This window comes from Orcinus orca, chromosome X (assembly GCF_937001465.1).
Source record: "Orcinus orca chromosome X, mOrcOrc1.1, whole genome shotgun sequence".
NCBI classification, from domain to species: Eukaryota; Metazoa; Chordata; class Mammalia; order Artiodactyla; family Delphinidae; genus Orcinus; species Orcinus orca.
The window spans coordinates 61,058,898-61,083,705 of record NC_064580.1 but is presented as its reverse complement, the minus strand read 5'-3'; the positions used below and the strand labels follow the sequence as shown (position 1 = coordinate 61,083,705).

At 44.1% G+C, this 24,808-nt stretch overlaps 3 protein-coding genes across 9 annotated transcripts in view; 1 reads left to right on the top strand and 2 right to left on the bottom strand.

Moving 5' to 3' along the window:
- Positions 1-4,791, bottom strand: part of KIF4A (kinesin family member 4A) — a 127,906-nt gene extending 123,115 nt beyond the window's left edge. For 2 of the 4 annotated variants that reach the window (XM_049704577.1, XM_049704578.1), the window contains exons 1-4: positions 4,657-4,791; positions 4,165-4,305; positions 3,939-4,053; positions 679-869 (exon numbers count right to left, since the gene is read on the bottom strand). In XM_049704577.1, coding sequence (XP_049560534.1) covers positions 679-869; positions 3,939-4,053; positions 4,165-4,284 — 426 coding nt within the window. In that variant the 5' untranslated portion in view covers positions 4,285-4,305; positions 4,657-4,791. The other 2 variants (XM_004275779.4, XM_033439109.2) reach the window with 2 other exon arrangements.
- Positions 4,792-4,862: 71 nt separating this feature from the next.
- On the top strand, positions 4,863-7,762 carry PDZD11 (PDZ domain containing 11). Of its 4 annotated transcripts, none has more exons than XM_012535189.3 (7): positions 4,863-4,982; positions 5,453-5,552; positions 5,972-6,055; positions 6,323-6,379; positions 6,679-6,777; positions 7,005-7,065; positions 7,216-7,762. In XM_012535189.3, exons 2-7 carry the CDS (start codon positions 5,466-5,468, stop codon positions 7,248-7,250), a joined length of 423 nt encoding a protein of 140 aa, XP_012390643.1. In that variant the 5' UTR covers positions 4,863-4,982; positions 5,453-5,465; the 3' UTR covers positions 7,251-7,762. The 4 variants fall into 4 exon arrangements, with proteins under 4 accessions (XP_012390643.1, XP_049560624.1, XP_033295005.1 ...); XM_049704667.1 differs by having other exon boundaries at positions 4,875-4,898; XM_033439114.2 differs by having other exon boundaries at positions 4,882-5,019.
- A 4,504-nt stretch (positions 7,763-12,266) lies between these two features.
- ARR3 (arrestin 3) lies at positions 12,267-24,250 on the bottom strand. Its single transcript, XM_033439116.2, has 15 exons — positions 24,234-24,250; positions 23,518-23,548; positions 23,307-23,367; positions 17,703-17,902; positions 17,522-17,581; positions 17,296-17,363; positions 16,523-16,658; positions 16,254-16,338; positions 15,929-16,001; positions 15,397-15,534; positions 13,808-13,891; positions 13,519-13,542; positions 13,296-13,348; positions 13,002-13,011; positions 12,267-12,434 (listed from the first exon to the last, which is right to left on the bottom strand). Exons 1-15 carry the CDS (start codon positions 24,248-24,250, stop codon positions 12,338-12,340), a joined length of 1,137 nt encoding a protein of 378 aa, XP_033295007.2. The 3' UTR covers positions 12,267-12,337.
- Positions 24,251-24,808: the final 558 nt, after the last annotated feature.

The following is a 24,808-nucleotide window of genomic DNA, read 5'->3' as shown; positions in this document are numbered from 1 at the left end:
CTTAAAGATAAGACATCTTATCACTGCTATGGAATCAACCAGCTAGTTTCCCAGAAGCCATAAGTTCCCTAACTATGTGTTTCTGGTGTCATGAGGTTAGATATAACTGGTCAGTCTACTTGTATACTGATATATAATTGAATGAAAATACCCACAAAGGCAGGGACTTCTATCTGTTTTGTTCACTGATATATCCCAAATACCTAGAACAGGGCCTGTAACATGTAGGTACTCAATAAATATCTGTTGAATAAACACTCTGTCATCACTTACACAGCTCAATACTTCACCCAATTTTTATAACATTCTTCATGGAGTAGCAACATTATCACTCAAGCCTCGAAACACTAAAGGGATATCAAATATTTTTCTACAGACTCTACAGGGAATCAATAATAGAGGCCAAACTGGAATTAAAGGATTCCTATTATCTTTTTATATGGGAATGCCAACTCCTCTAACAATCGGATTAAACAGACTATTCTGACAACAGGGAAAGAACTGGGTGGGAGCCAGATCCAACTGAGCCAGTGAGTTTTCTCTATCAATTTATTAAAATGCAATTTACTAAAAATGCAATTTATTCATTTGAGTCATGCCAGGAAGAACCTGATTTGTATTTATTTTTCTACCCAAAGATAAATTTGAATTCAGAATAATTAAAGATAAATCATTTACCTCCAAGTACGATACTTTCAGAGTAAATTCGAAGTCACTCTTTTTATCAATTTCTTGGAAGAGCAGCTGTATTACTCTAGGAATGACCCCAACTGTTGGTTCATTTTCTTGCTCTGCAGTATATGCACCTCCCATCGAATAGGTTTTTCCAGAGCCAGTTTGCCCATAGGCCAGGACGGTTGCATTGTATCCTGACAAAATAGAAGTCACATGTGCGGTGATGCTCAAATATTTTCAACCAATCAGTACACTCTACTTCCTTCAGCAATTACTTGTAACAAAATTGAGACTGCTCTCTAAACACAAGGGTCTCTTAGGAATGTCAGACACAAAGAAAAGTTATATGAGTGCCATGACTTTGCACTACTCCAAATAAGCAAAGAAGAAAAATATCAAACCTGAATGTGTGCCTCTCTTGATAGCCCTTAAAAGCTAGGAAGTAAAACACTTAAAGATATGACTGAGATAATGAAGGTGGCCAAGTCACTGTCTAAAAGCCATTCAGAGTTTTATAATTCTACTTTCTTTCTACTTGGAACAATTCTAAATTAGGGCAATTAAATGAAAGTTTTAGAAGCTGCAAATAGAAGGGATTCCAACCTGTATTTCTTCGATTAACAGAGTCTTCATTTGAAAAGGCAACAAAGTTGCTTTTTACAGTCAAAGAAAGCATCCCTCCCTATATGAATTCTCAGACTGCATTTGGACCGTATTATCAGGCTCCTCACAGAAATGTCATCATTTAAGTATGATTCAATGTGATATATGTCCTTTGCTTTTTTTTCTTTTTGAAAGAACTTATTCACCTAAATGAAGACCTTGATGTTCTGGAAGATCTTAAGATGTTAAATTGAGATTTTCACTGTAATAGATTGCTAATATCACCTGGCATGACTCTGGGACAAGAGAATAATATTCCATAATCTTCTGTAATACCACAGATATGTATATATAGTAATAAGTGGGGAAACCAAGTTTCAGTACTTTTTACAAAAACTCAGGGTGCTGTTGACCTGACTGAAAAATACTGGCTTTATCTCTGCAAATGAGAGCAATGTTAACAAAACACATAGATATTGGAATCACTTTCTACTTTATACTGCCTCTAAAGACTATAATTCTCATAGTTTCCCAAGTTAAGAATACTAAAGTAGAACTATAGTGTTCTTACTAAGCTGTGAAAGGTACATTCTGAGGAAGATAACAAGATAATGAAGGGTCTGGATACCATATTTTTTTTTAGGAATGGCTAAAGGAAAGGAGGGATGGTTAATTAGAAGAGACTTAGAATCAAATAATGGTCCTCCAAATATGTAAATAGGAAAAAGATTAACTTTAGAGTGGAAAAGTCTGGCAGACATCACCTTAATCAAATGATCAAAATGAACATCAATAGTAATGGAACAAATCAAAATTGTGTGCTGCCTGATAGAATTCAATGAGAAGAATACAGCATCACTTCTGTGATATTCCTGCTAAAGATATATTGATACAACCTGAATCTAATCATAAACTTCAGACAAAACAAAATTGAAAAACAGTTTACAAAATAACTGGCCTGTGATCTTCAAAAGTGTCATGATCATGAAAGTCAAAAGAAGACTGAAGGAGTTTTATAATAAAGGAGACTATAGAAGTAGTACAACTAAACATAACATACGATTTTGAACTAGATCCTTTTGCAACAAAGGACATTATTGGAACAACTGGTGAAACTTGAATGAGGTCTGAGGACCAGATGGTAGTGAGGTAGCAATGCTAATTTCATGATTTTGATGGTCGTATTGTAGTTACATAGGACAGTAGGACAGAAGTTCTTGTTTGTAGCAAATATACACTGAAGTATTCGGGGGCCATCAGGTCAACAACTCAAGTCAAATGGTTCAGGAAAAAAAAGGTCTTTATGCTGTTCTCGCAACATTTCTGTAAGTTTGAGATTACTGCTTTAATAATTTAAAAATTTGAAACAAAGTATTCAATGTGTCCTGAGCCATGACATCATTTTAAGAAGTGAAAAAAAAATGTGAATAGCTGTTGCTCGGAAGAAGGCTTCTGTTTGTCTAGAGGGATGAACTAACATCATTGGGCAGAAATTATGGGGAAGCAAATTTCATCTCAATATAATCTAAAACAATTAGAGTTGTCCAAAACCAATCAACAGGACTACCCTATGAGCCAGTGATATCCCTGTCAAAGAAAAAAATTTTAACCAGATGCTGGAAGTTCACTTAGAGATATTGCTAGAAAGTATTTTTCTTTGGATGGAAAGTTAGACTAGATGATGTACAAATATCCCTTTCAACTTTAAGGGACTAGTATGCCATGGTTCTACTTCTTTTAAATAGCCCTCTGCTTTGAATCCTGAATAACCACTGTACTAGAATAACAACTAGACACCTCTCAGGCACTGCTCCCTTCTTCAGAACTTTGCCATAGTCTTCAATAACACTAAAGCCTTAGCTTCTGTAATCAAGATTATTAACTGGCCAGGGTATTCGGGGGCTTTAGGAAATCTCAAAGGTTTTAACTTTTAAAATACTTTTTCTTAAAGATAGGAGCAAAAAGTTTAATATTTCTAATGTATTTAAAAGTATGAGGACTTCCTTCGTGGTCCACTGGCTAAGACTCCACGCTCCCAATGCAGGGGGCCCTGGTTCGATCCCTGGTCAGGGAACTAGATCCCACATGCTGCAGCTAAGAGTTCGCATGCTGCAACGAAGATCCTGCACGCAGCAATGAAAATCCCGTGTGCTGCAACTAAGACCTGACGCAGCCAAATAAATAAATAAATAAATTTAAAATTCACAAAAGAAAAAACACAAGTGATAAATGTCAATAAAATATAAAAAGATTTTTTAAAAAGTATGTATGTAGTCATCTATTTCCACTCCTACCCCTGGACTTTGAACTCTTCCAGGGCCCAGAAGCTAAGTTATTTATCTCTGAATCCCTCAACAGGCTTTGCAGTGCCTGGGCCTCAAGTAGATCCTCATCAGCACCCATCAAACAGCTTAGAATCTAATGAGGTTCCAGGACGAACAAACAGAAACATATACAAGTCAAAGATGAGCAGAACCATAGAAAGCAAATATAGTATAAAACTAGTTTCAAGGGTACAAGTGATATTGGGTTAGTTCTTAGGCTGTGGGCTTTTTGAAGGCAGGACTCATGCTTCATCCATTCCTGTATTGGCAGCACGCAATCACAGTGCCTAACACAGTGTATGCTCAAGAACCGTTTGAAGAATCAAACAGCCTCACCTTTAAATACGCCTTTTATGAGTGGTGCTACTGCTGTATTGAATACTTCCTCCTGTTCAGTAGAAGGGTCAAACACAAAATCGTAGGTAAAGGATTTGTCAGTACCAACCACCACCTAGAGAAGGCAAGGGACAAGGAGTAAGAAAAAAAATGAAAGGCCAGACCACGCCCCTCACTGCCATTTGGCCCCAGCTCTTCAGAGGCAGGCCCAGGACTCGCTACGCACCTGAGGTTCCTCGGGTACGAAGGAAAGGCACATCTGGCAGCCCTCATTAATCTCTTTGGGGACCAGAGGGCGACATCGCAGTGCCACTCTTACAGGAATGCCCTTCACCTCTTCCTTCATGATCCTACCTCGGCACCGTCTCTGCGGAGGCGGGGGGGGGAAAGATGATCGCTGATTAAGTTTGGTAGGTTGGCAGGGGTGGGAAGGCGTTCTTCCTCAGTTCCGGCCTTCCTCGGAGGGTGTGGTGGGTTAGGGAAGTCAGCGGTAGCTTACGGTGGCAGCCTCCCGCTCCCAGCGGGATCGCTGCCTCGGGAAAGTCACTGTCCCTCAGACTTTGCCACGACAGGGCTGCCAGTCAGCCGACCCTCTAAAGAGAGCGAAGTGGCGTCTGAAATGAAAAGGAGAAGCCCAGCGGAGACGACAACAAAGAACCAAAGCCCCAGGGTACCAGGAAAGGCAGATCCTGAGCTAAGGTGTGCCCCCTTAACTCACCAAACTACACGTCCCTTCCCCAGTCTCCCGCCGTCCTGTCCCAACCGCAGCTTTAACCGCCAAGTTTCAAACCTCTCTCGGAGGCGCCAGCCAATTGGAGCGCAGACAGACTGTGCGTGGAGCACGCACGCGGCGCGCGCAGGAAGACGCGTTGGGGAGGAGGAGGGCCTGCGCGCCGCACCCTGACCCCGCCCCTTTTCCTCAGATGAGCATCCGCTTCCGGGTCCCAGGCTGAATTGATGGTGAGAGGAGTACGGGGCGCCTTAGGCCTGCCGGCGGGAGAGGTTCTACGAAGATTTTTACAGCGCCGTGGGCGCAGGACTCAGGCACGATGCGGGACGGGTATCTGGAAGGTGTCTGGTGGTAAAGGAAGGGCCGATCTGGGGACCCCCACCATTACTGATCCAATTAGGGAATGTGGGGTGGTACCTTGCCCCGAGTCCCTGTGGGTAGTTGGAGTCAGCACTCCCTTGAATTTCCAAAGAAGTCAGATCTTTTTAGACGCGTTCCTGATTTCCTCTTCTCTAGAATGAAGACGGTACATCTATTTTGCAGGATTGTTGTGAGAAAAGAGATCATTTCTATAGTGTACCTAACAGGTTGCTTGGAGTCCAGATATTCAGCCAAGTTGATAGTTTTCTTCCTTCTCTCCCAAAATGTTTATCACCTTCCTAGAAGTGGGTCGGGCCTAGAGACTGACAGCCTTGGAATGGGTTGCAGTTGTTTTCTGAAACTCGCTGGGCTGCTATCCCTTTTGAACCATTTTCGTCAGCTTTGATTCACCCTTCCATTTCAGGGCCTTGCTGGAGATGGACAGCCGGATTCCTTATGATGACTACCCGGTGGTTTTCCTGCCTGCCTATGAGAATCCCCCAGCATGGATTCCTCCTCATGAGGTGGGAACCATCTGTACAAGGGATTTTTTTTCCCCATAGGCAAGGGATGATATATGAACGGTAGGATGGCAGGGTTAGAAAGCTCAATGGAGAGTGAATCTTAGCCAGAAGTTAGATTCTGAGCAACTGGGCCCATTGGGAACTTCTTATGGAATCCTCCTGCCAGAGTCCACTTACACCAGAGAATTCTGGAAATTCAGAGCCCTGATTTCCATTTTGTCGAGGTAAAGAAGTGGGGAGCTACTGGGTGGCTAGCATTTCCCCACTGCTATCCGTCTACCTATTCGGACAGTGTTATCTGTTCTACTTAAACTAAGTCCATGACTTCACCTTCTCCTGGCTTCAGGGTGATGCAGTTGTGTCCTAGATGAAGGTAGTAAGACTGGTAGTAATATTTCTGGGGTTGCTGTGTCTTGCAGAGGGTATACCACCCAGACTACAACAATGAGTTGACCCAGTTTCTGCCCCGTATCATCACACTGAAGAAGCCCCCTGGAGCTCAGGTGAGCTTATGGAACAGTTGCCTCTTATTCCAGGCGAGATTTGTCCGTACCAGGCCCTGAAGTTGGCCACGGTTGGGGGGACGGATTGGGAAGCAGGTAAGGAGGTAAAGAAACTTACTCTTATGGGCAGAAAAGCTGAGATGCCACTTCCACAACTTCTGACTTCTCTCTAAGGGACACAAGGCAAGCTATCATACAGTGATGCCACTAGATGTTCTTGTGTTTGTGGTCTGTATTGAGCCCCCATTCTGTGCTCTTGTCTTACAGTTGGGATTTAACATCCGAGGAGGAAAGGCCTCCCAGCTAGGCATCTTCATCTCCAAGGTGCGTGTGCCTGGTAGGCAATATGGATAGCTACTTCCCTTTGTTAAGTTATCAGGTTGCAGAACCCTGATGTCCCAAGGCTTGGGGAGAGGGATGATTTAGTAGACTCATAGAAGGGGCATAGTGGGGTTACCCTTGCCCACTTAAAACTTCCCACCTGGCAAGCCACCGTTTCCCTGCATTGTCTCACACACACACACACACAACCGATAGTACCTTACATTTGAATAGCACTTAATTCACTTACATTCTTTGAAATTAGCCCACCTTGATCATGTATATTCTCTTCTTACCAACAGGTGATTCCGGACTCTGATGCACATCGAGCAGGACTTCAGGAAGGGGACCAAGTCCTAGCTGTGAATGATGTGGATTTCCAAGATATTGAGCACAGCAAGGTGAGCACAGCACCCTGGGCTGTGGTGAGGCAAGAAGCCATCCCAGGTAGGACACAGTGGATAAGATTAGCCTGATGTGTAACTTGATAAGAAAGAATTTCTCCTTGGTAAGAGGGAAGCAGCTCTTAGTGACCCAGAAGGTTGGAATGGCAAACTACATTCCTTCTGTTATGATTCTGTCCTGGGTTGTATCTCTTCATTTGTACAAGCTGCTGTGTTCCTTCCAGGCTGTTGAGATCCTGAAGACAGCTCGAGAAATCAGCATGCGTGTCCGCTTCTTTCCCTATAGTAAGTGCCGCTCTCTTTTTTGCTTACCTGGCGGGGCCTTCGGTAGGAACTCTTTAAATACCAATTACTAGAGGCCCCACAAGTTGGAGATGGGGAGTTGGGAGCTCAGGCTGGAAAATAACCTGCTCTTTTCCTCCTTCTTTCCCCCAGATTATCACCGCCAGAAAGAGAGGACTGTGCACTAGAGAGTTGCAACCCACAGCCCTCCACATGGAATCTTCTAGGACGAGCTAGCTAGGCCTCAGGGAAGCCACTTGGGAAACTCTACTCTCAGCCCCACCCTGGCAGAGTGGAGGAGGGAGGATGGGGAGACAGCGAGGCCCTGTCCTGAGCCAGCTGGCCAACTGCATTATCCCACCTGTACTGCACTTTGAGTTCCCTAGTTTTCTAGGTGGGCTTCATTCCCTGGAAGGAGAAGGCTGATGATGTCTAGGTATCGCTTAGCCTGTGGAGAACCCTGCTAGAGAAGGCAACTGACATTTATTGAATACCATGTGCGAGGCAATTCCACATATGTCATGTCATTTTCATTAACGTCTACAAATCTTGGGGGCCTCCCACCTAATCTGCCTGGCCATCTCATCCCATCCTTATGCTACCAGTCATATACTTTGGAGACTCCAGTGGAACCCCGTTTTCCCCCACTCCCTCCTTCTATCTTCTCTCTCCAAAAAAGTAAAACACAATGCTGAGGAAATGTTGCTTGATACTGATTTGGATGATACTGATTGGGTGTTAAATGCCTTCGAGATAAAAATAGAAGCTCTTCCAAAGAGAAGAGCCACTAGAAGCAGCAGAGCAACACTATATGTACTTCACAGTTATCTCTCTCAGAACATTAGGGAGACCCAGGAAGCTTATCTACAGTATAACTGAGGAATGGTATAGGGTGAGGGGGTACTGGAGGAAACAGTGCCCCTTCCCCCATGAGCTGTGGCCATTTCTCTGCAGGGGGCAGTATTAATATAGTTCTGTCTTCTCTTTTCCCAGATTCTTTCATCGGGAACATAAACTAAGGGAGAGGCTTGGATGCATTTCTTTTCAGGGACAGCAGTAAGAAATTGCTTCCCAATTTTCACCTGGTTCGTTGAGTAGTACTGACTGCTGATTTCCCCCTTGTCTTCACCCCAGCCCCCAAATAACCTTCTGCTATGTTCTTAGCACTCCATTGTTAGAGATTCCAGGCCACACCTTATGCCATTTCCATTGGCATGTTCACAATGCCCGTTCAGAATAGAAAGTTGTCTAATGAGGTATGGGGCGAAGTTGTACCCCATAATGAAAGTCCCGAATTTGCCTTGAAAGAATCCTGGGAAGCTTCAATATATATTTTGAGGCCCTTGCCCCCATTGAGTGATTCTATTGATCTGAGGTGGAGCCTGGAAGTCTGAATTTTTATTTTTCTTTTTTTATTATTTTGTACTTAAAGATCTTTTTATTCAAAGTCACAATACAATTATGTACATCAACTATACTTCGATTTAAAAAATCACAATACAATTAGGAGGCTGCCCCTCTGCACTTTCAGTGCCACTTCTACTCATGTTGCCACAGTTAACCCACTGTGCCACTCTACTCTCTTCTCTCCAAATTTTGCACAAACCAACCAATTTACTAACTCTGCGAAGCAGTAATCACCCAGGGTTTCCATGCTTCTTTTTTGTTTTTAATGGATTTTAAAATAAGGGGAATAAGTCTTCAAATATGGGAAACAGTTCTAAATAGTAGTAACATATCTCTTTGAGGAAGTTCTGGTTCTTCCTATAAATCCCACCCCAGCTCTACTATGGTACCTCTTCTAGAGGCTCGCTGCTATTGTCAGGTGGCAACATCCTAGTGAGCAGAGCTGGAGGTACAATCAATCTAGCTGTCTCTGTGTTTCCTGGGAAATCCCCCCATATAGAATTTATGCTCCTGTTTGCTCTGCTGCCCCCCAGTGGCCATCTGAGTAAGAAGCTAGAGGCTGAGATACTTGCACAAAGGCATATTGGCTGAGTCTACTGAATGTTGAGGTCCAAGACTCTCCCAACTGTCTGTGGTTAAAAGGTTTTAAAACAACTCATCAAAGAAGTGTGGTAAACAGGGTAAAAAGTCCCAGCCAGGTGCCATGGGCCTAAGAGGCAAAAATCCTGCCCTAAATTGGTTCTTTGAGGTATTTAGAATGGTTCTGTGTTGGGGCACCAGCATGATGCAACTGCATTGTGGAGGTGTAGGCAGAGCATGGACAAGGTGCAAACAATAAGAGGCTGAGGTGAAAGGACCAGTCATTTATTGAGGGTGAGATAAGAAAACAGTGGAGAAGGAACTGTATCAATCTTTGAGGTATCCCAGCTGCTGTAGAACTGCATCCCCTATAGATGTGTTTTAGCAGTCAGAGACGGCCAGGTGGAATTCCTGGACTCTGTCAGAACCTTCCACCCTGTAACTGTGAGAAGTGGTCAAGAGAAAGTGATAGCATTTTCAGGGGTTCCGTTTTACTCCTAAGCCTAGGAATTGAACAAGAGCTTAGTAAGTGGCCAAGTATTTAAACCATAAACATGAGGTTGGGGGAGAAGGACTGGTACTGGGAAGCCCAAATGCAGTAAGTTGATCATGTTAGGCAGAGAGATAACCTAAGCTATCAACAGGAACAATGGTTTTTGATGCCTGACTCATTGGAGGGTTCCAGTTGGATTTCAGCACTGAAGTGTGTGGTAAGGAAGGAAGGTAATAAAGTGGCTAGGGTCAAATCTCAACTCCCAGGGGCATCTTCTAGGACATACAGAAAAGGAATTTTTATCTTATGATCCCTTTTACCTAAAGGCAAACCAGGGAGCTGCTTTGGGCTGAAGTTAGTCCCATTTTCCCTTCAGTATCAGTCAGGCAGAAAAATTGGCCTGGCCATCAACTCAGCAAAGGAAGTTTGCCTTCTCTGCTTGTACCCTCCCTACCCCAGCAAAGCTGGGAGAAAGGATACTCTCGTCTTCCTTCAGTGGAGAGGAATTACCTCTGGAAGTGAGGGCAGAAGCCATGCTATGGAATAGCCGTGTGTGTGTGTGTGTGTGTGTGTGTGTGTGTGTGTGCGTGTGCGTGCAAAAGAAAGAGAAAAGGTCAGGTTTAGAGATATGATTCCAGGCCTTTGCACTGCATGATGGGGAGATGAACCTTACCCCCACCCCCACGATAGGACAAGCCAAGGTTATCCAAAAGAATAAGCAGTGGTGAATTTGGCACTGTTCTCAATAAACATCACATTGAGGTCTCTGGATTTTTCTTCTGCCTCCTCGGTAGAGACTTGTCTGGACAAATGAGAAATGATACAAGGGACCAGATAGTGGTAAGACCCCCTTCTGACCCAGAGTTAGTGGATAGGGATAGATCCTTCTGAGGCGTAAAGATGCATCCCTAGGACCAGGAGCCCTCGAAGCCCTGAACCCATGACCTTTCTGATCCCTGACACAGGTAACTCCTCCCAAGTAAATAGAGCACAGTAGACCCTCCCCATTGGGATTGAGCTCCAGGTATGCCAGAAGCAGTTGCAGTTATACCTTTCCTTTTGTTGTTCAGATCAATCTTGTTACCCACCAACATGATGATGATATACTCTGCCCGTACATCTTCTACCCACTTATCTGTTTCCTTGAAAAAGTTGATGTCTACAGGACAATGTGTTGCAGAGAGTTGAAACATTTAGTAGAGATTTGGAGAAAATAACATACCTGTCTTTCTCCTAGTCTTTTTTTTTTCTTATGCTCTAATGCTTGTATTTTTTAATCCTCTCTGCTAGTCTTACCAACCTCTCTATTGCTTCCCTCAATCCCCTTTTCAAGTAAAACATGGCATAACTCCCACTTGTGATGTCATAGACAACCACAGCAATAGTTGAATCATGAATGTTGCTAGAATTAGGCTGCAAAAGTTCTCCTGGCCAGCTGCATTCCATAGCTGCAGCTGAACCTGCATAAAACAAATGTTTAGAAAGAAGGTGGAGAAAGATAGAAAAGAAACTAGCTTTTTAAAGGCTAGAACTTAATAAAGGCATAAAAAGAGTCAAGGAAATTGGGTTCCTGAAAAGTGGCTGCTATGGCCACAAACCAAGTGCCTACCATCCTAGGACAGGTCCGATCTCAATACACTATTTTGATTAAGGAAGACCCTACAGAGCAGCAGATTTAAGGATTCAAGGCTACTTGGACTTTGTTACAGCTGGAGATTAGATGAGGGCAGACAGAATAAGAAACAGCACAGGATTTGGTAGTTTGGGGAGGTTTCACATTTTATTTCTCCTTTATCCACAGGTAATGTGGGGTGGTGCTACCCTACTGTGATGAATAGGCCTAAGTGATTGAGGTACCGGATTAGTGGCATGAGAGTGAACACTCACTATTCAGTCCTCCAAGTACATGATCTTAGAAAGTCAATTCCAAAGGTCTCCTGCAAACCCCTCCTCTACCCCCAATACCAGGCAGTGTTAGACCCAGAAGTGGAGAATAGCGCTTGAAAAGTGTCCTGGCTCAGCTTTTCAACGCTTACAATAGATAACTTTGAGGAGAAGAATCCCTGGGTAAGTTGACCAAAGAAGGGGGCAAAATGTACTGTGTGATGCCTTGGCGGTGGGCTCACCCAGCAGGCGCCTTCGAAGCTGTTGTACATAAAGTGGGTGATGATAAGTAGGTCAAGTGTCACCCTAGGTGAGGAGGAAGTTGATTCCCCAGAGAACCCCCCGTTCCATTCCATACCATCACACCTTCCTGTTCCCAAAGCCCAACCCAGACCCCCGCTGCTCTGACCCCCAAGGATTGCAGTGTTTGGATTTGCGCAGAGACTGGTGCTTGGGTGCCTCGGCTGTGGGCCTTGTGGTGTGCTGTATGCTTGGCAGGTGGGTGGTACTTGCTTCCTGGGGCCACATGGCACTCTGTCCAACCATCAGCGTCGCCCTCAGGGCTGGTCTCAGGGCTGTGTCCCCTCAGGCGCTGCCCGCAGCTCCGAGGTGGGAGTGGGATAATTGGGTGTGGGGGCAGAGGTGACCAGGGCTCAGAAGGAAAGTTGAAGGACTCAGGGGTAGGTGGCCTTGCCAGAGGGAAGTCAGGGTTGTTTAGAGGAAAAGCACGTGCTGCAGGAGATCTAATCACTGATGTGGGGTGGCGGGTGGGGAGGTGGCTTATTCTAGGTAGTTCCATTACCCTCCTGCGGGAGGAGGAGATACCAAAGCGATCAGCGGGCACATCTGGACAAGCTGATTTATTAGAGTGTTACAGTGGGGCTTCCACACAGAGGCACCCGAGCCAGGCACTCAGGTGCCCTCATCCCCCTCAGCCGCCAAAGCCTCCTGGCTCTCCTCTCTGCCGGGCTGCTGCTGAGCGAACTCCTCGATGACTATGTCCTCAGAGCTTGCAGAAGCAGCAGAGGGAAATGCAGGGTTAGGAACAGCTGTCTGAGCGTCTTCCACATCCACTCCCGTTTCCTGATCCCAGAGAAGTGATCCCTTCCCTGTTTCCCAACTCCGATCCTCACCGCCTCTTAGCTGCCCCCGCCCCACTTGGATCACACTGGCTTGTTTCCTTTGTGTCCTCCCCAGTCTGCCAACAAAAAAGCCCCCATGAGGGCCAGAGGGAAAATAAGAATGGAGGGTGGGAAGGAGGGAAGGGATGGGAGAATGAAAGACGGGAGAAGTTAGGGTGAGGAGGCGCTGGGGGAAGGAAAAAGAAAACTGGAAGGGATGAGGGGGAAGGACGATTGGGAGAAGAGCAGGAGGTGGAGGGCGGGGGACGCAAAAAGGGAAAGAGGGGGGCGTATGAAAAGCACTGAACTATGACACGAAGCTAAACCATATGTTTCCACTGCACACCTATTGAAAGCAACACTCCAGGGAAGCTTTTTTCCATTTCCATCGTCATAAAATGGAGAGTGGCAGTGGGGAAAGGGGGGCGAGGTTTCCAGGCCTCACATTTTCTTACCTAGCAGCCTCTGTAGCAAGCATGGAGAGGGAAGGAAATATGGATTGAAGCTGATAAGTTCCCTGAAGAAATGTCCTGTTACTCATTCCTCTCCCTTTTTAACCCTCTCCCTCCCATATACACAATACACACACACACACACACACACAACTTCCCCTGAAAACCTAGACACCCAACCTACCTATTGCTATTCAATCTCTACCCAAACTGCCAGTCCTCGATTCATGAGATCAGAACTGCTTGGTCCCCAACCCTTGGGACCACTGTTCCTGTGAGTCCCACCTGGTCACTCACCGTTCGATGGCTTTGGATGCATCAGGATCAAGGGCAGCTCCACGCCAACATCACTGCAAGGATCCCAAGGTAGAGTTACAGATTTCCCTCCAAGGCCACTCCCTGAACCTCTCCCTCAATTTTTCAGTCCTGGGATGCCCTTAGATTCTCCTGTGTCATTCTTTGGTCTCCTGATCGCATCCTCCCCTTCTTGCCCCAGTTCCCCCTCCCCACAGTGTCTTACCTGGCTGTCAGGTCACCTAGGATGCTGAGGATAGAATGACACCCTAAAATTAGCAGCTGGAAATGGTTAGTAGCAACCTAATTTTGCAGGGGAATGAAGGATTGTAAGGCCAACTCAACCACAGAATGGGTTTCTGGAAGGGAAGGTGGCTTGTTCGTGGAGCTCACAGGTTTGGGAAACTGGTCCAGGAAAAGGGGTGGGGAATAGCTTGAGTGGGTCAGTCCAACTGGGAGGAAAACAGAAGTGGCTCCCCAGCCCCTGCCCAGACAGACCCTACACTCTTACTCACCCTCCACAGGACACCATCAGGTTGACTCTGACTTTGTAGGACACCAGGATCCCCAGCAGTTCCTTGTCCATTCCTGGTCGAAGACTGGAGGTGGTAGTATTCATTGTTGTGTGTTTGGAGGGGAGGGGCTGGGGGTTAATTCATTCAGTGCACCTTTTGTCATCTGACAGGGCTCCCAGGCTCTGATCTCCTACTCATCGGGACCACACTTCTGTTCCTCAGATCCAGTTTTACCAGGTCACCCTCTGCTCAGGAGCCTACCTCTCTGAATATGACTACTACACTGCTTGGCTTTCATGACCCTTAACAATCTAACCTTCCTGCCCTAACTCCCTAACACCTGGGATACAACCTAAGTGGACCCATGCTCTCTCCATCATCAGAACGTGCCATGCAGATTCCTACCTTCTAGCCTTTGCACAGGCTATGTTCCCAACCCGGAACACTCTTTTCTTCCTCTGTTGCTATCCAGATCCAACACCTTCTTCAAGCTCTAGCTCCTTCTGTCTCCTTTAGGAAGCCCTCTCCAGCTGTGCTGGCTTCTATTAACTTCTATTGGATTTGTAGTCTGAACCACACGTACTAACATTTAACTGTTAGATTGCATTTAAATTCCTCTTTGTTCTCCGTTTAGGCTGTAAATTGGCTGAAGGCAGAGACTGTCTTAAACGTCTTTGTATCCTCCCACATTGCTTAGCATAGGAATAAGCATGTAGCAGGTGTTCAATGAAAACCCACTGATTGAAAAATAAGGCACAGAAAACTATATGATCTTGGGAAAGTCTCTTCATTGCCCTGGGATGCTGATCCTCTATCTGTAAAATAATGCTGTTTGTATGATTTCTCAGGCTCTTTCAAGCAATAATAGTCCATAGCAACATGATTGATAAGGCATAGGGAAAGGCAGTGGGAATTGATGCTTGTTAGATGGTGGCAGATGGCTTTTGGTGGGAGATACATCTTACACTAGGGCCTCCAAGTGTTAGGCATAGGACCAAATGAATGATTTGGTAGAATTATATCAATTCCTATCATATTTTTCTTCTTTTTGTCCTCTTTTCTCTCCATTTCTCATCTGTCTTGCATTGAACTTCTATCTTCACTAGAGAGTAGCTGCTGTAGAGATCGCAGTGTTAGAGCCAGATGACATGTGATAGAATCTTTTCCATCTCTGCCACTTATTAGCTACGCAAGCTTGGACAAGTTCCTTCATCTCTCTGAGCCTCAGGGTTGTTAAGTGTAAAGTAGAATAAGAATACATATCCAGCCTACTTTAATGGGATTCTTATGAAGATAACAGTACCATACGTAAGACCTTTATGAGCTGTGAAATATTATACAACATAAGGAATTTTTCCTTTCCACTTTTTCCTTTCTTGTTGCCTATGACCTAAGCCTGCCATTGGTCCCATGGGTATTATTTAGCTTACTGTCAGCCCTCTTGCCTGGAGGCAGCTCTGAACACTGACCTAGGGACATTTTTAAAAACAGGTAGGCTTCATTGAAGGTGAAACCTCATAACTGTACATATAGCACACAGAATGGGTTGGGGGTAGAAAATGAAGGTTGGGAGTTACATTTGAGCTTACATCGTGCTAGAGGCCAGATTGGTATCACCATGCTTGAATTTGCCATCCAGTGCCAGGCCCTGTTTCTGACAGTTGGCAGCCAGGAGTGGGGTTACTGCAAAGCTCTTGGAGAAGGTGGAGTTAGCAGCTATAGTCTCCCTTTCAAAGGAAAAGAAGAGATGAACTTAAGCTAGGCTTGCCAACTAAGTGATTCTCATTCCCAAGAGTTTTTTGCACGATTCCATGAAACTACTGGAGTATCCAAGAGAGCTGGCATGTCTGACTGTGGAGAGTGGGAACAATTCACTCTGGTGGGAAATACTTATGCCTCTGCCCTCTCTCAGGACTTGATGATCCTCTTGTGGTATCCCCCCTCCAGCTGTCTTGAGAATCCCTCCCTCTTTCCACATCAACCCTCACCTTGATGTTCCTCAGTCCTGGGTTCTTCTCCACTTCCTTCTTTCCCCAACCCCCTCCTCTGCCTCCAGACCCCGGCCCTCGTCCCACCACCCTATCCCTTGGCTCTCTGACCCAGGCCCCAGCGCCAGCTCACATGAACTCCTGAACGAACACAGTCTTGGTGTACTTGTCTAGTGAATACAGGATGACATCTGTGATCTGGTCAACTGAAGAGCCGGGAAAAACACATGACTACAATTAGTCAGTCATCCTCGAGACCCCAACTTGCTGCCCTTGTACACGGGCACATTACTCATGATATACTAAGATGTGCATATGGACAAACAGAGATACGTGTTCTGATAAGCCTGCAATGGAGGGAAAGCCTAGAAGAATGCAGACTGGGTAAGTGGGGCAGAGTTCTGGAAAAAGACCTCTGGATTTGGGACCAGGTGCGGGGGATAGGAAAAGAAGCTCACCTGAAATCTTAATCTTTTTGATGACCTTGTTGGTGCAGTTGTTGATGGAAACGTTGACAGTGATGGATTTGCCGTGGTAGTGAACCTGAAGCAGGAGGAGAGGCCCATTATAAGACTGGAGGGAGAACACCCAGATCAAGGCCTAGAATTTGTTTCCTCAGTGCTTTTGTCACCCTGGCTTCCACCCTTGTCTTCCCAAGTAGGAGATCAATGAAGAAAGGGTGTCAGAGGGGTTGCAAGGTAGGGGGCATTAAATGGGGGTGACAAACCTCCCTGTCCATCCAGGCCTGGAGTTGTAGGAGCTGAGCTGACAGAAGGAAGCGGCGAACAGTCTGGGCCCAGGGACCAGGGCCTGGCTCCAGGGGTGCAAACTGGATTTTCCGAATCACCAGCCGCACAGAGTCTCTAAGTAGAGGCCAAGGGGACAGCCAGAATGTCTCCTTAGGACCCACAGACCTTTCTCATGCTAACCCCATAGCCCAGTCCTTGCTTGGGGAGGGGAGGTGGTGGGAGGCCTCTGTCAGAGAACTCCTCTGGACCCTCAAGGTAGGTATCTAGACCACAGGTCAGCAAACTATGGCTCAGTGGCCAAATCTGGCCTGCTTCCTGTTTCTGTATGGCCTGCAAACTAAGAATGGTTATTACATTTTTTAATGGTTGAAAAGAAATCCACAATAATATTTCATGACATGTGGAAATTATGTAAAATTCAAATTTTAGTGTCCATAAATAAAGCCACGCTCGTTCATTTACGTACTGCCTATGGCTGTTCTCATGCTACAGTGGCACAGCTGAGTAGTTACAACAGAAACTACATTGCTCACAAAGCCTGAATATTTCTTTTTTGGCCTTTTACAGGAAAGTTTGCTGACCCTTGCCCTAGAGCAAAGAAGAGAAGTCAGAGGGAAATCAGAACTGGGCATCTGAGTTGGTGGTGACAGTGCTACAGAGGTTAGAAGTAGGGCTGTTTCTGTCCTGAGAGCAAGATCTGTTTTATGGCACAGGCCGGAGGCAGGGATTTTGGAGAGGACCAAAGAAATACCTCTTGGAGACTTTCTCCTCCAGGTTTTCAGCACAGAAACTCTTCACTTCAAAGTCAACACCACAGGCCTGCAAAGGGGCAGGAGCAAGAAGAACTCATTTCTGACACTACCCCTCCCTTCCTCATGGGTTTATAAGGAAATGTCTGATCCCGTCCCTTAACTGTCCCTTTCTCTAGTCTTGTCCATTTATCCCCCTGTCCTTCTTTTTTAGAACCCAGACCTCACCTTCCCTGTATCATCAGGACCTGGCTGCAGTGTCACCGAACAGGGCAGGTTGACAACCATCTAAAAGATCAGAAGGAGGTCAGCAAACAGAAGAAACAGGGACCCCTTTCCTCTGTTCTCCTTCTTTAGCTTCCTTTCTTAATCTTCCCTGGAAGCCTTACCCGGGACTTGGGGTCAGTACCTGCAGGGTAAAAGGGTAGGCATTGGCCCCCAGCTTGTGCAGCAGTCGCTCCTGCAGGACTGTGAGGGGCCCCTGGGGGCTGCTGTGCTCAGCTGGGACCACTTGCTGGACCTGTACATACAGATCTTTGCGGAACGTCAGACCAATCACATCCAAGTCATCATGGCCATAGCGAAAGGCACACGTCAACATGACAAACACTGCAGGCAAAGGAGGAAGAGAGTGACCTGTCAGACCTGAGGGGGAAAGGAGATCTTAAATAGCTCAGAGGAAGACATGGAGAGACAATGTAATATGATCAAAACAGTATGGCCATAAAGAAAAGGATCAATACATTTGACTATAGTAAAATTTAAAACTTCTTTACATTAAGTGTCTTTATAAATAATGAAACAAGCAAAAGCCTGAGAGGAAATACTTGCAACACATATAACAAACAAAAGTTTAGTGTTCATAATACATAAAGAACTCCCACAAATCAGTAATAAAAATAAAAACAGCCCAATATAAAAGTGTGCAAAGTTTATGAATAGACTCTGCACAGAAGAGCAAAACAGAATGGCCAATAAGGTATGAAAACATGTCCAGTCTAATGATAATCAGATAAGTGCAAATTAAAACCACAGTGAGAGGACTTCCCTGGTGGTCCCGTGGTTAAGGCTCTGCGCTCCCAATGCAGGGGACCTGGGTTCGATTCCTGGTCAGGGAACTAGATCCCACATGCCACAACTAAGAGTTCACGTGGGGCTTCCCTGGTGGCGCAGTGGTTGAGAGTCCGCCTGCCAATACAGGGGACACGGGTTCGTGCCCCGGTCCGGGAAGATCCCACACGCCGCAGAGCGGCTGGGCCCGTGACCCATGGCCGCTGAGCCTGCACGTCCGGAGCCTGTGCTCCACAACGGGAGAGGCCACAACAGTGAGAGGCCCACGTACCGGAAAAAAAAAAAAAAAAAAAAAAGAGTTCACATGCCGCAACTAAAAGATCCTGCATGCTGCAACTAAAAAAAAATCCCGCCTGCCACAATGAAGATCCTGCATGCCGCAACTAAGACCCAGCACAGCCAAATAAATAAATAAATAATTTTTAAAAACCCACAATGTGATAACACTTCACAGCCATCATATTGTCAAAAACTTTAAAGTCTGACAGCACTATGTGTTGAGCAGTGCTCCAGATGTGGAGCAATGTGGTTCATTACACACTGTGGTGGGAATATACATTAGTACAACCACTTTTTTTTTCTGTCAGAGTCCCTAGGTTTATTTATTTATTTTTTACAGAGGGCAATTCAATTAATGAGGAAACCAGTAAGATGTTAAGACTGATACAATAGAAAATTCAAGGACCTAGAGATTTGTAGTTGGTCAAGGGAATGCAGAAAAAAATTTGCTAACAAATCAGTACAGCCACTTTAGAAAACTGTTGGGCATTATCCAGTAAAGCTGAATCTTCTCATATCTTATGATCTAAGACGAATTTAGAGGAAGTCTTGTTCATGTCTATAAGGAGATACCTATGAGAATGTTCATTGCGTCAACATTTGTCATAGCATAAGATTGGAAATGATTTAAATACCTATCAATGGGAGAATGGGTAAACAGTTGTGGTATATTCATATCATGGAATACTAAACTGAGGTTAAAATAAATGAACTAAACTCCATGTATTAACATGGTTAAGTCTCAAAAACTATTGAGTAAAAAATGCTAGCTGCACGATGATATGCACAATCTGATACCATGTACATAAAGTTGAAAAGCATGTAGAACAGTACCAAAGTCACTCACTGATATATAAATATAGAGTAGAAGTATAGAAACATCATGGGAGTAATAAACATCAAATTCAGGATAGTAATTATCTGCGGTGGAGGCAGGAAGAAAAGGAGGGAGGGAGGAAGGAGTATGGGATTAGGGAAGGATACACAGGAGACTTCAGTTTGATTCTGTAATTCTTTTTAAAGCTAGGTGGTGAGTACAGGGTATTCATTACATAATTCTCTAGGGTCAGAATACTTGGGCTTGAATATGACTTGCATAAGCCCCTCGAGTTGTCTGAGCCTCAGTTATTTCACCTGTCAATAATAGGACTGCACTGAGAGCTCTACATATGTTATTTGGACCTCACAATAATCCTCTGAAGTATTATTACCTCCACTTTACAGGTAGAGAAAATGAGCTCAGAGCAGCTAAGTGACAGCCCAGGATTTCAACTCAGGCCTGACTCCAAAGCCCAGTCTCGTACGTGCCCAACTTAACTCATAGGATGGTTGTAAGGAGTTGATGTATGAGAAATCCCTTTGGAAATTTAAATTAGATGTGGATGATGATGGTGATGATCATGGGAATATTAGAAAAGTGGAACAGTTATAAATGAACTTATACATTGCAGCTAGTACCTCAGATTAGGGGCAAATAGAAAGTCACTTGAGTGCACTAGTGGTGTGGGATGGGGTACAGAAAGATAGCTGTCCAAAGACAGTGACAGAGACTGAGGGAAGGAAAGATTTAGAACAGGGGTGGGGAATCTTACTTTTAATCAGGAGCCCTGACCCAAAGAAAAGAAAACTACCAAGAGCCACACACTAGTAGAAAGCAAGTCATTTTTGTGTTTTTAAGAGATCAAAATATCAAACAGCCAGATTATCTGCTTTCAAAATTACGAGCAAGCAAAGAAAATGAATTCAAATGAATTCAAAAGATACAACAAAGACTGAAAGTAATGATAATGGTAGTGTTTATAATGACTGGGGCAATGGGCAACTTCATACCCTGCAGGAGGGAGAGTTAATTGGTACAACCATTTTAAAGGGCAATTTGGCAATAGAAACCTTTAAAAATGTGTGACTGCCCTTTGGTCATTCATTCCTTTTCTAGGCATTTAGTCTAAAGAAATAATTGGACAAGTATGAAAAGAAATACATACAAGCATGTACTTTATGGGGTTGTTTATCATAACAAAAAATGTCCAACGATTGAAGTTGGCTAAATATATTATGGTACATCCATACAATATACTACTAGGCAACTTAAAACTTTATAGATTTTTACATATTGCATAGGTAAAAAAGATTAGAAAATGTTATTTATAATATAGTATTTTTAATAAAAATATAGATATTTTTGCTCAGAAAATATGAAGTGAAATATTAGTGATTATCTCTGGGTGAGAGGATTACAGTCTTTTTCTCCTTCATCTGTACTTTCTAATATTTCTACAATGAAGACAAACTTAACAATTTTCAAAAGATACAACAAATTAAATTCACCTTGGTTCCCAATTATGCCAATAAAAGTGGGAAAGGGAGAGAGAAAGAAAAGGAAAAGGAAAGAGGGGGCAAAGGAAAGGAAAAAAACAGAGAAGATGAGAAAAAGAGGAAAAGAGGTGGCTGGAAGGAAGCAATGGAAGGGAGGAAATGAAAGAGATGAGAAATAAGACAGAAAAAGATCAGGTGAGACCAGGCAGAAGGGTATCTAATAGCCCCTGAGGTAAAGGTGTTAATCAGATGAATTGTTCTGTCACATCCCGCTGTGGCATGTGGGGAGGGCATCACCCCACCCCCAAGACCTTATTGGCTCTCTGGCCGTTTAGAATCATCCTTTTTTTAGTGTGTTAGGAAATAGCTTGTTTTTATTTTTTTTAATTCAACATCTATTCTAAAGTTATTAATTTATATTTGTGTTTATTATATAAACAATACATATTCATTGTGTGGCAATCAGAAAACACAAAGAGAATCAAAGCCCTGCCATCATACATCATATTCCAGAGACAACTGCTGTTAATTTCTGTTGCATTTGCTTCCCAACTTTGTTCTATAATTAAACATAAGGCCACCTTAGCTATTGACTTCTCTCTCATTGCCTTTTTTAAATGAAACATTTTATTTTGAGATCATCACATGCAGTTGTAAGAAATAATACAGAGAGATCCCACATCAATTTTTGTTAAACCGCATTTCATTCGCACAACCACATATATTGCCCTACAACCAGCCTTTTTCATTCAGGGTGTAGCGTAAGCACATTTCACATCAACAAATGCACCTCAAAAGGAAAAAAAAGCATATTTGAAAATATGATGCAAATAAGATTATCTTCATAAAAGTAACAAAACATATACAGTAGCTAAGGAATAAACTTAAATATATACAACTTAAATGAATAATAATATAAAACTACTAAGGGACATGAAGAAGATTAGAATTAAAGGAAAAAACACATCTTATTCCTGGATTGACATGCATTTTTTCAACTAAAGATTTCTTTCTGTAGGTTATTCTGAAGACTTTGTAGGACTGTGAAAAAATGGTTTAGGTTTTAGAGCTACAGAGTAATTGAGAGTCTTAAATAAGTTGGTTAATTTACTGGCCATACCCCAAAGTTCCTCCGCTATTTAAAACTGGGTGGACTGTTTATCTGCACTGTTTAATCTGAGCGACTAAGTCTGGTTTATTCCACAGTATCTAAAGGTTACATCTGAACTAGTATTCATCAATTTATTCTGAGCCTTTTTCAAATCAAACCCAATTTTCAGTCTAATTGGATCACAGCGTAAGAATTAAAAGAAAAAAAAAGTGGCAAAACAATATTTCAGTGTAATCTGGATATATAATACTGTGGCCAGAGCAATGTCGCTTGCTGTTACTTGCTGTAGTTATTGTTTTGTTTGTTTCTTTGTTTGGGATTTTTTTAATGGAAAAAATGGGTTTCCCTACACAAAGGAGATATGAAAAGACATATGCAATTAAAGGAAAAAGCAAATGCAAAGTGGCAGGCTGAAGGCCACATCCAGCCTATGGAAAAATAAAGTTTTTTGATTTATCCAGGCCTTTAAAAATCTTTTAATTAGTTGCCAACATTTGAAAATCAGGAAATTTGCATTAAAATATGGATTTCTGGTGTACTGGATCTTTCCATGGGCAGCCTAAGCAGAGGCACCACCAACAGTAATGGAGAAAATCAGAAATTTTAGAAAAAGACTTAATTTCAGCACACATGTAAATTTTGTGTGATCTTGAAAAACAAAATTTCATTTATGTTTAGAAATATACCTATTTTGAATATCATTTGGGGAAGGGGCACTAGAATCTTTTCAGACTTTGGGCCTCTCAAGGTTGTATTCTGAGCTTCATTTCCAGTTCCTCTTTAACAATTGGAAAATCTGGCCACACTGGGCTGAAATTCTCAGTGGTTAGCCTCCACCAGACAAGACATTCACAGTTCCCACTACTTTTATATTTTCTTATACCCCTCTGGTCCACACGTCCACTCCACTCATTCAGGTTACTTGCCTGGCATGTGTGACATTTTAGGTTGGGGTTCCTGGCACATACACAGACCAACAAGGATTTTTACTTACTCTTTCGACCTTTTAAGTAATCAGGGTCAACCAGGACTACACCGTCTGTGGAGAGGGGGAGAGATGGCCCTCTGGTCAGGAAAGGTCCTCAGACTATGAAACAGAAGTTGACCCCTGAATGGTTCCTCCCATTTTTCTCTTTAATTGGCCTCCTCTTCTGCATGGTCCTTTCTTGGCTTTCTTTTACTCCCTCACCCCCATTCCCTTCTCCCCGGGCTCTTTCCCTTTTTGGACTCACTGACCAATGGGTTCCACCATGTCCACATGGTCCACGAAGTCCCGTTTCCCCAGGTAGATGGAGAGCTGTTGTGGAACAACCTCCCATGTTATTCTCATAATCATCTTTGAAAAGATTCCCCTGAAGCCCCCAACCCAAACCCCTGAGACCTTGAAGGACGTACCCACCTATCCCTTTTGCCCTCTTATTTGCCCAGCTGGGCCAGGTTCTCTCACCTTGCCATTGGAGCAGGTCTTCTTAAATACCCTATGAGGAGAAAATCAGAGGATAGGGAGGGGGATTGGAAGAGAAGGGAAGGGGAGAAGAAGAGAAAGGGAAGTGGGGGAGAAAAGGAAATATTTCTAGGATTAGAAGAAGAGGCCCAGGGACTTCTCTGGAGGTCCAGTGGTAAAGAATCCGCCTTACAATGCAGGGGACGCAGGTTCGATCCCTGGTGAGGGAACTAAGATCCCACATGCCTTGGGGCAACTAAGCCTGTGTGCCACAACTACTGAGCTCTCGGGCCTCAACAAGAGAGCCCGAGTGGCACAAGCTACAGAGCCCACACACTCTGGACCCCGTGCGCCACAACTACAGAGCCCATGTGCCCTGGAGCTTGCACTCCACAACTGGAGAAGAGAAAACCCACACGCCACAACTAGAGAGAAGTCCGCGCGCCACAACCAAGATTCCACGTGCCGCAACTAAGACCCAACGCAGCCAAAAATAAATAAATAATAAATAAATCTTACTGGTGGGATTGGGGAGGAGCTGGAAAAGAAAAAAAGAAGAGGCCCAGGGAGAGCGAAATGACACAAAGGTGGAGGAAGTTGGGATAGAGTCCAAGACACAAGTTGGGGAGAGGTTGCAAACCCCTTCACCCCAAAGGCAAGTACTTGGGTTTGGGTAAGTGACAAGTCACAGATTCAGAGAATTAGGAGTTCTTACTTACCTGGATATGTTGGCCATGGTGTTGTTGTTGAGCCTTTTCTGGCAAAAGGGAAAGAAGGGGGAAGGCTCAATCATTTGGTCCCTATTCTCCTTACCTGGCTCTGGTATACCATCCAGACACACCTAGTGGGATGAACCCTTTTCTTCTTAGATAGACACCTCACCACCATCCACGCTTCCTATTCTCCCTCGTGCCAAGGTTACTTATTCAGCCATAATCTCAACTATCCTGGACATTGGAAAAAACCTTCCCTAGTTTTTATGAATTGTTGACTAACCATACTGTCTTTTCTCCAGAAAGAGAGAGGCTTTTTGAAATAGCTGGGGCACTCTTGAGAGCCTTTTGAGAGAAGAAATTTGTCTGGAGAAAGGCCTCCATCCAGGAAAGTATGAGGAGAATTGGACTGGATGAGTCTGAACATCACCTGGCACACGGTAGGCACCAAGACATGTTTGTTAGATACACGAATGAATGAATGAATGAATGAACAAAACCCAGACTCTGGCTTTGCTCCTGCAATGGATTCTGATCCTGAGTTCACTTCACGGTGGCCTTAACACTCAGCTAAGAAAGGA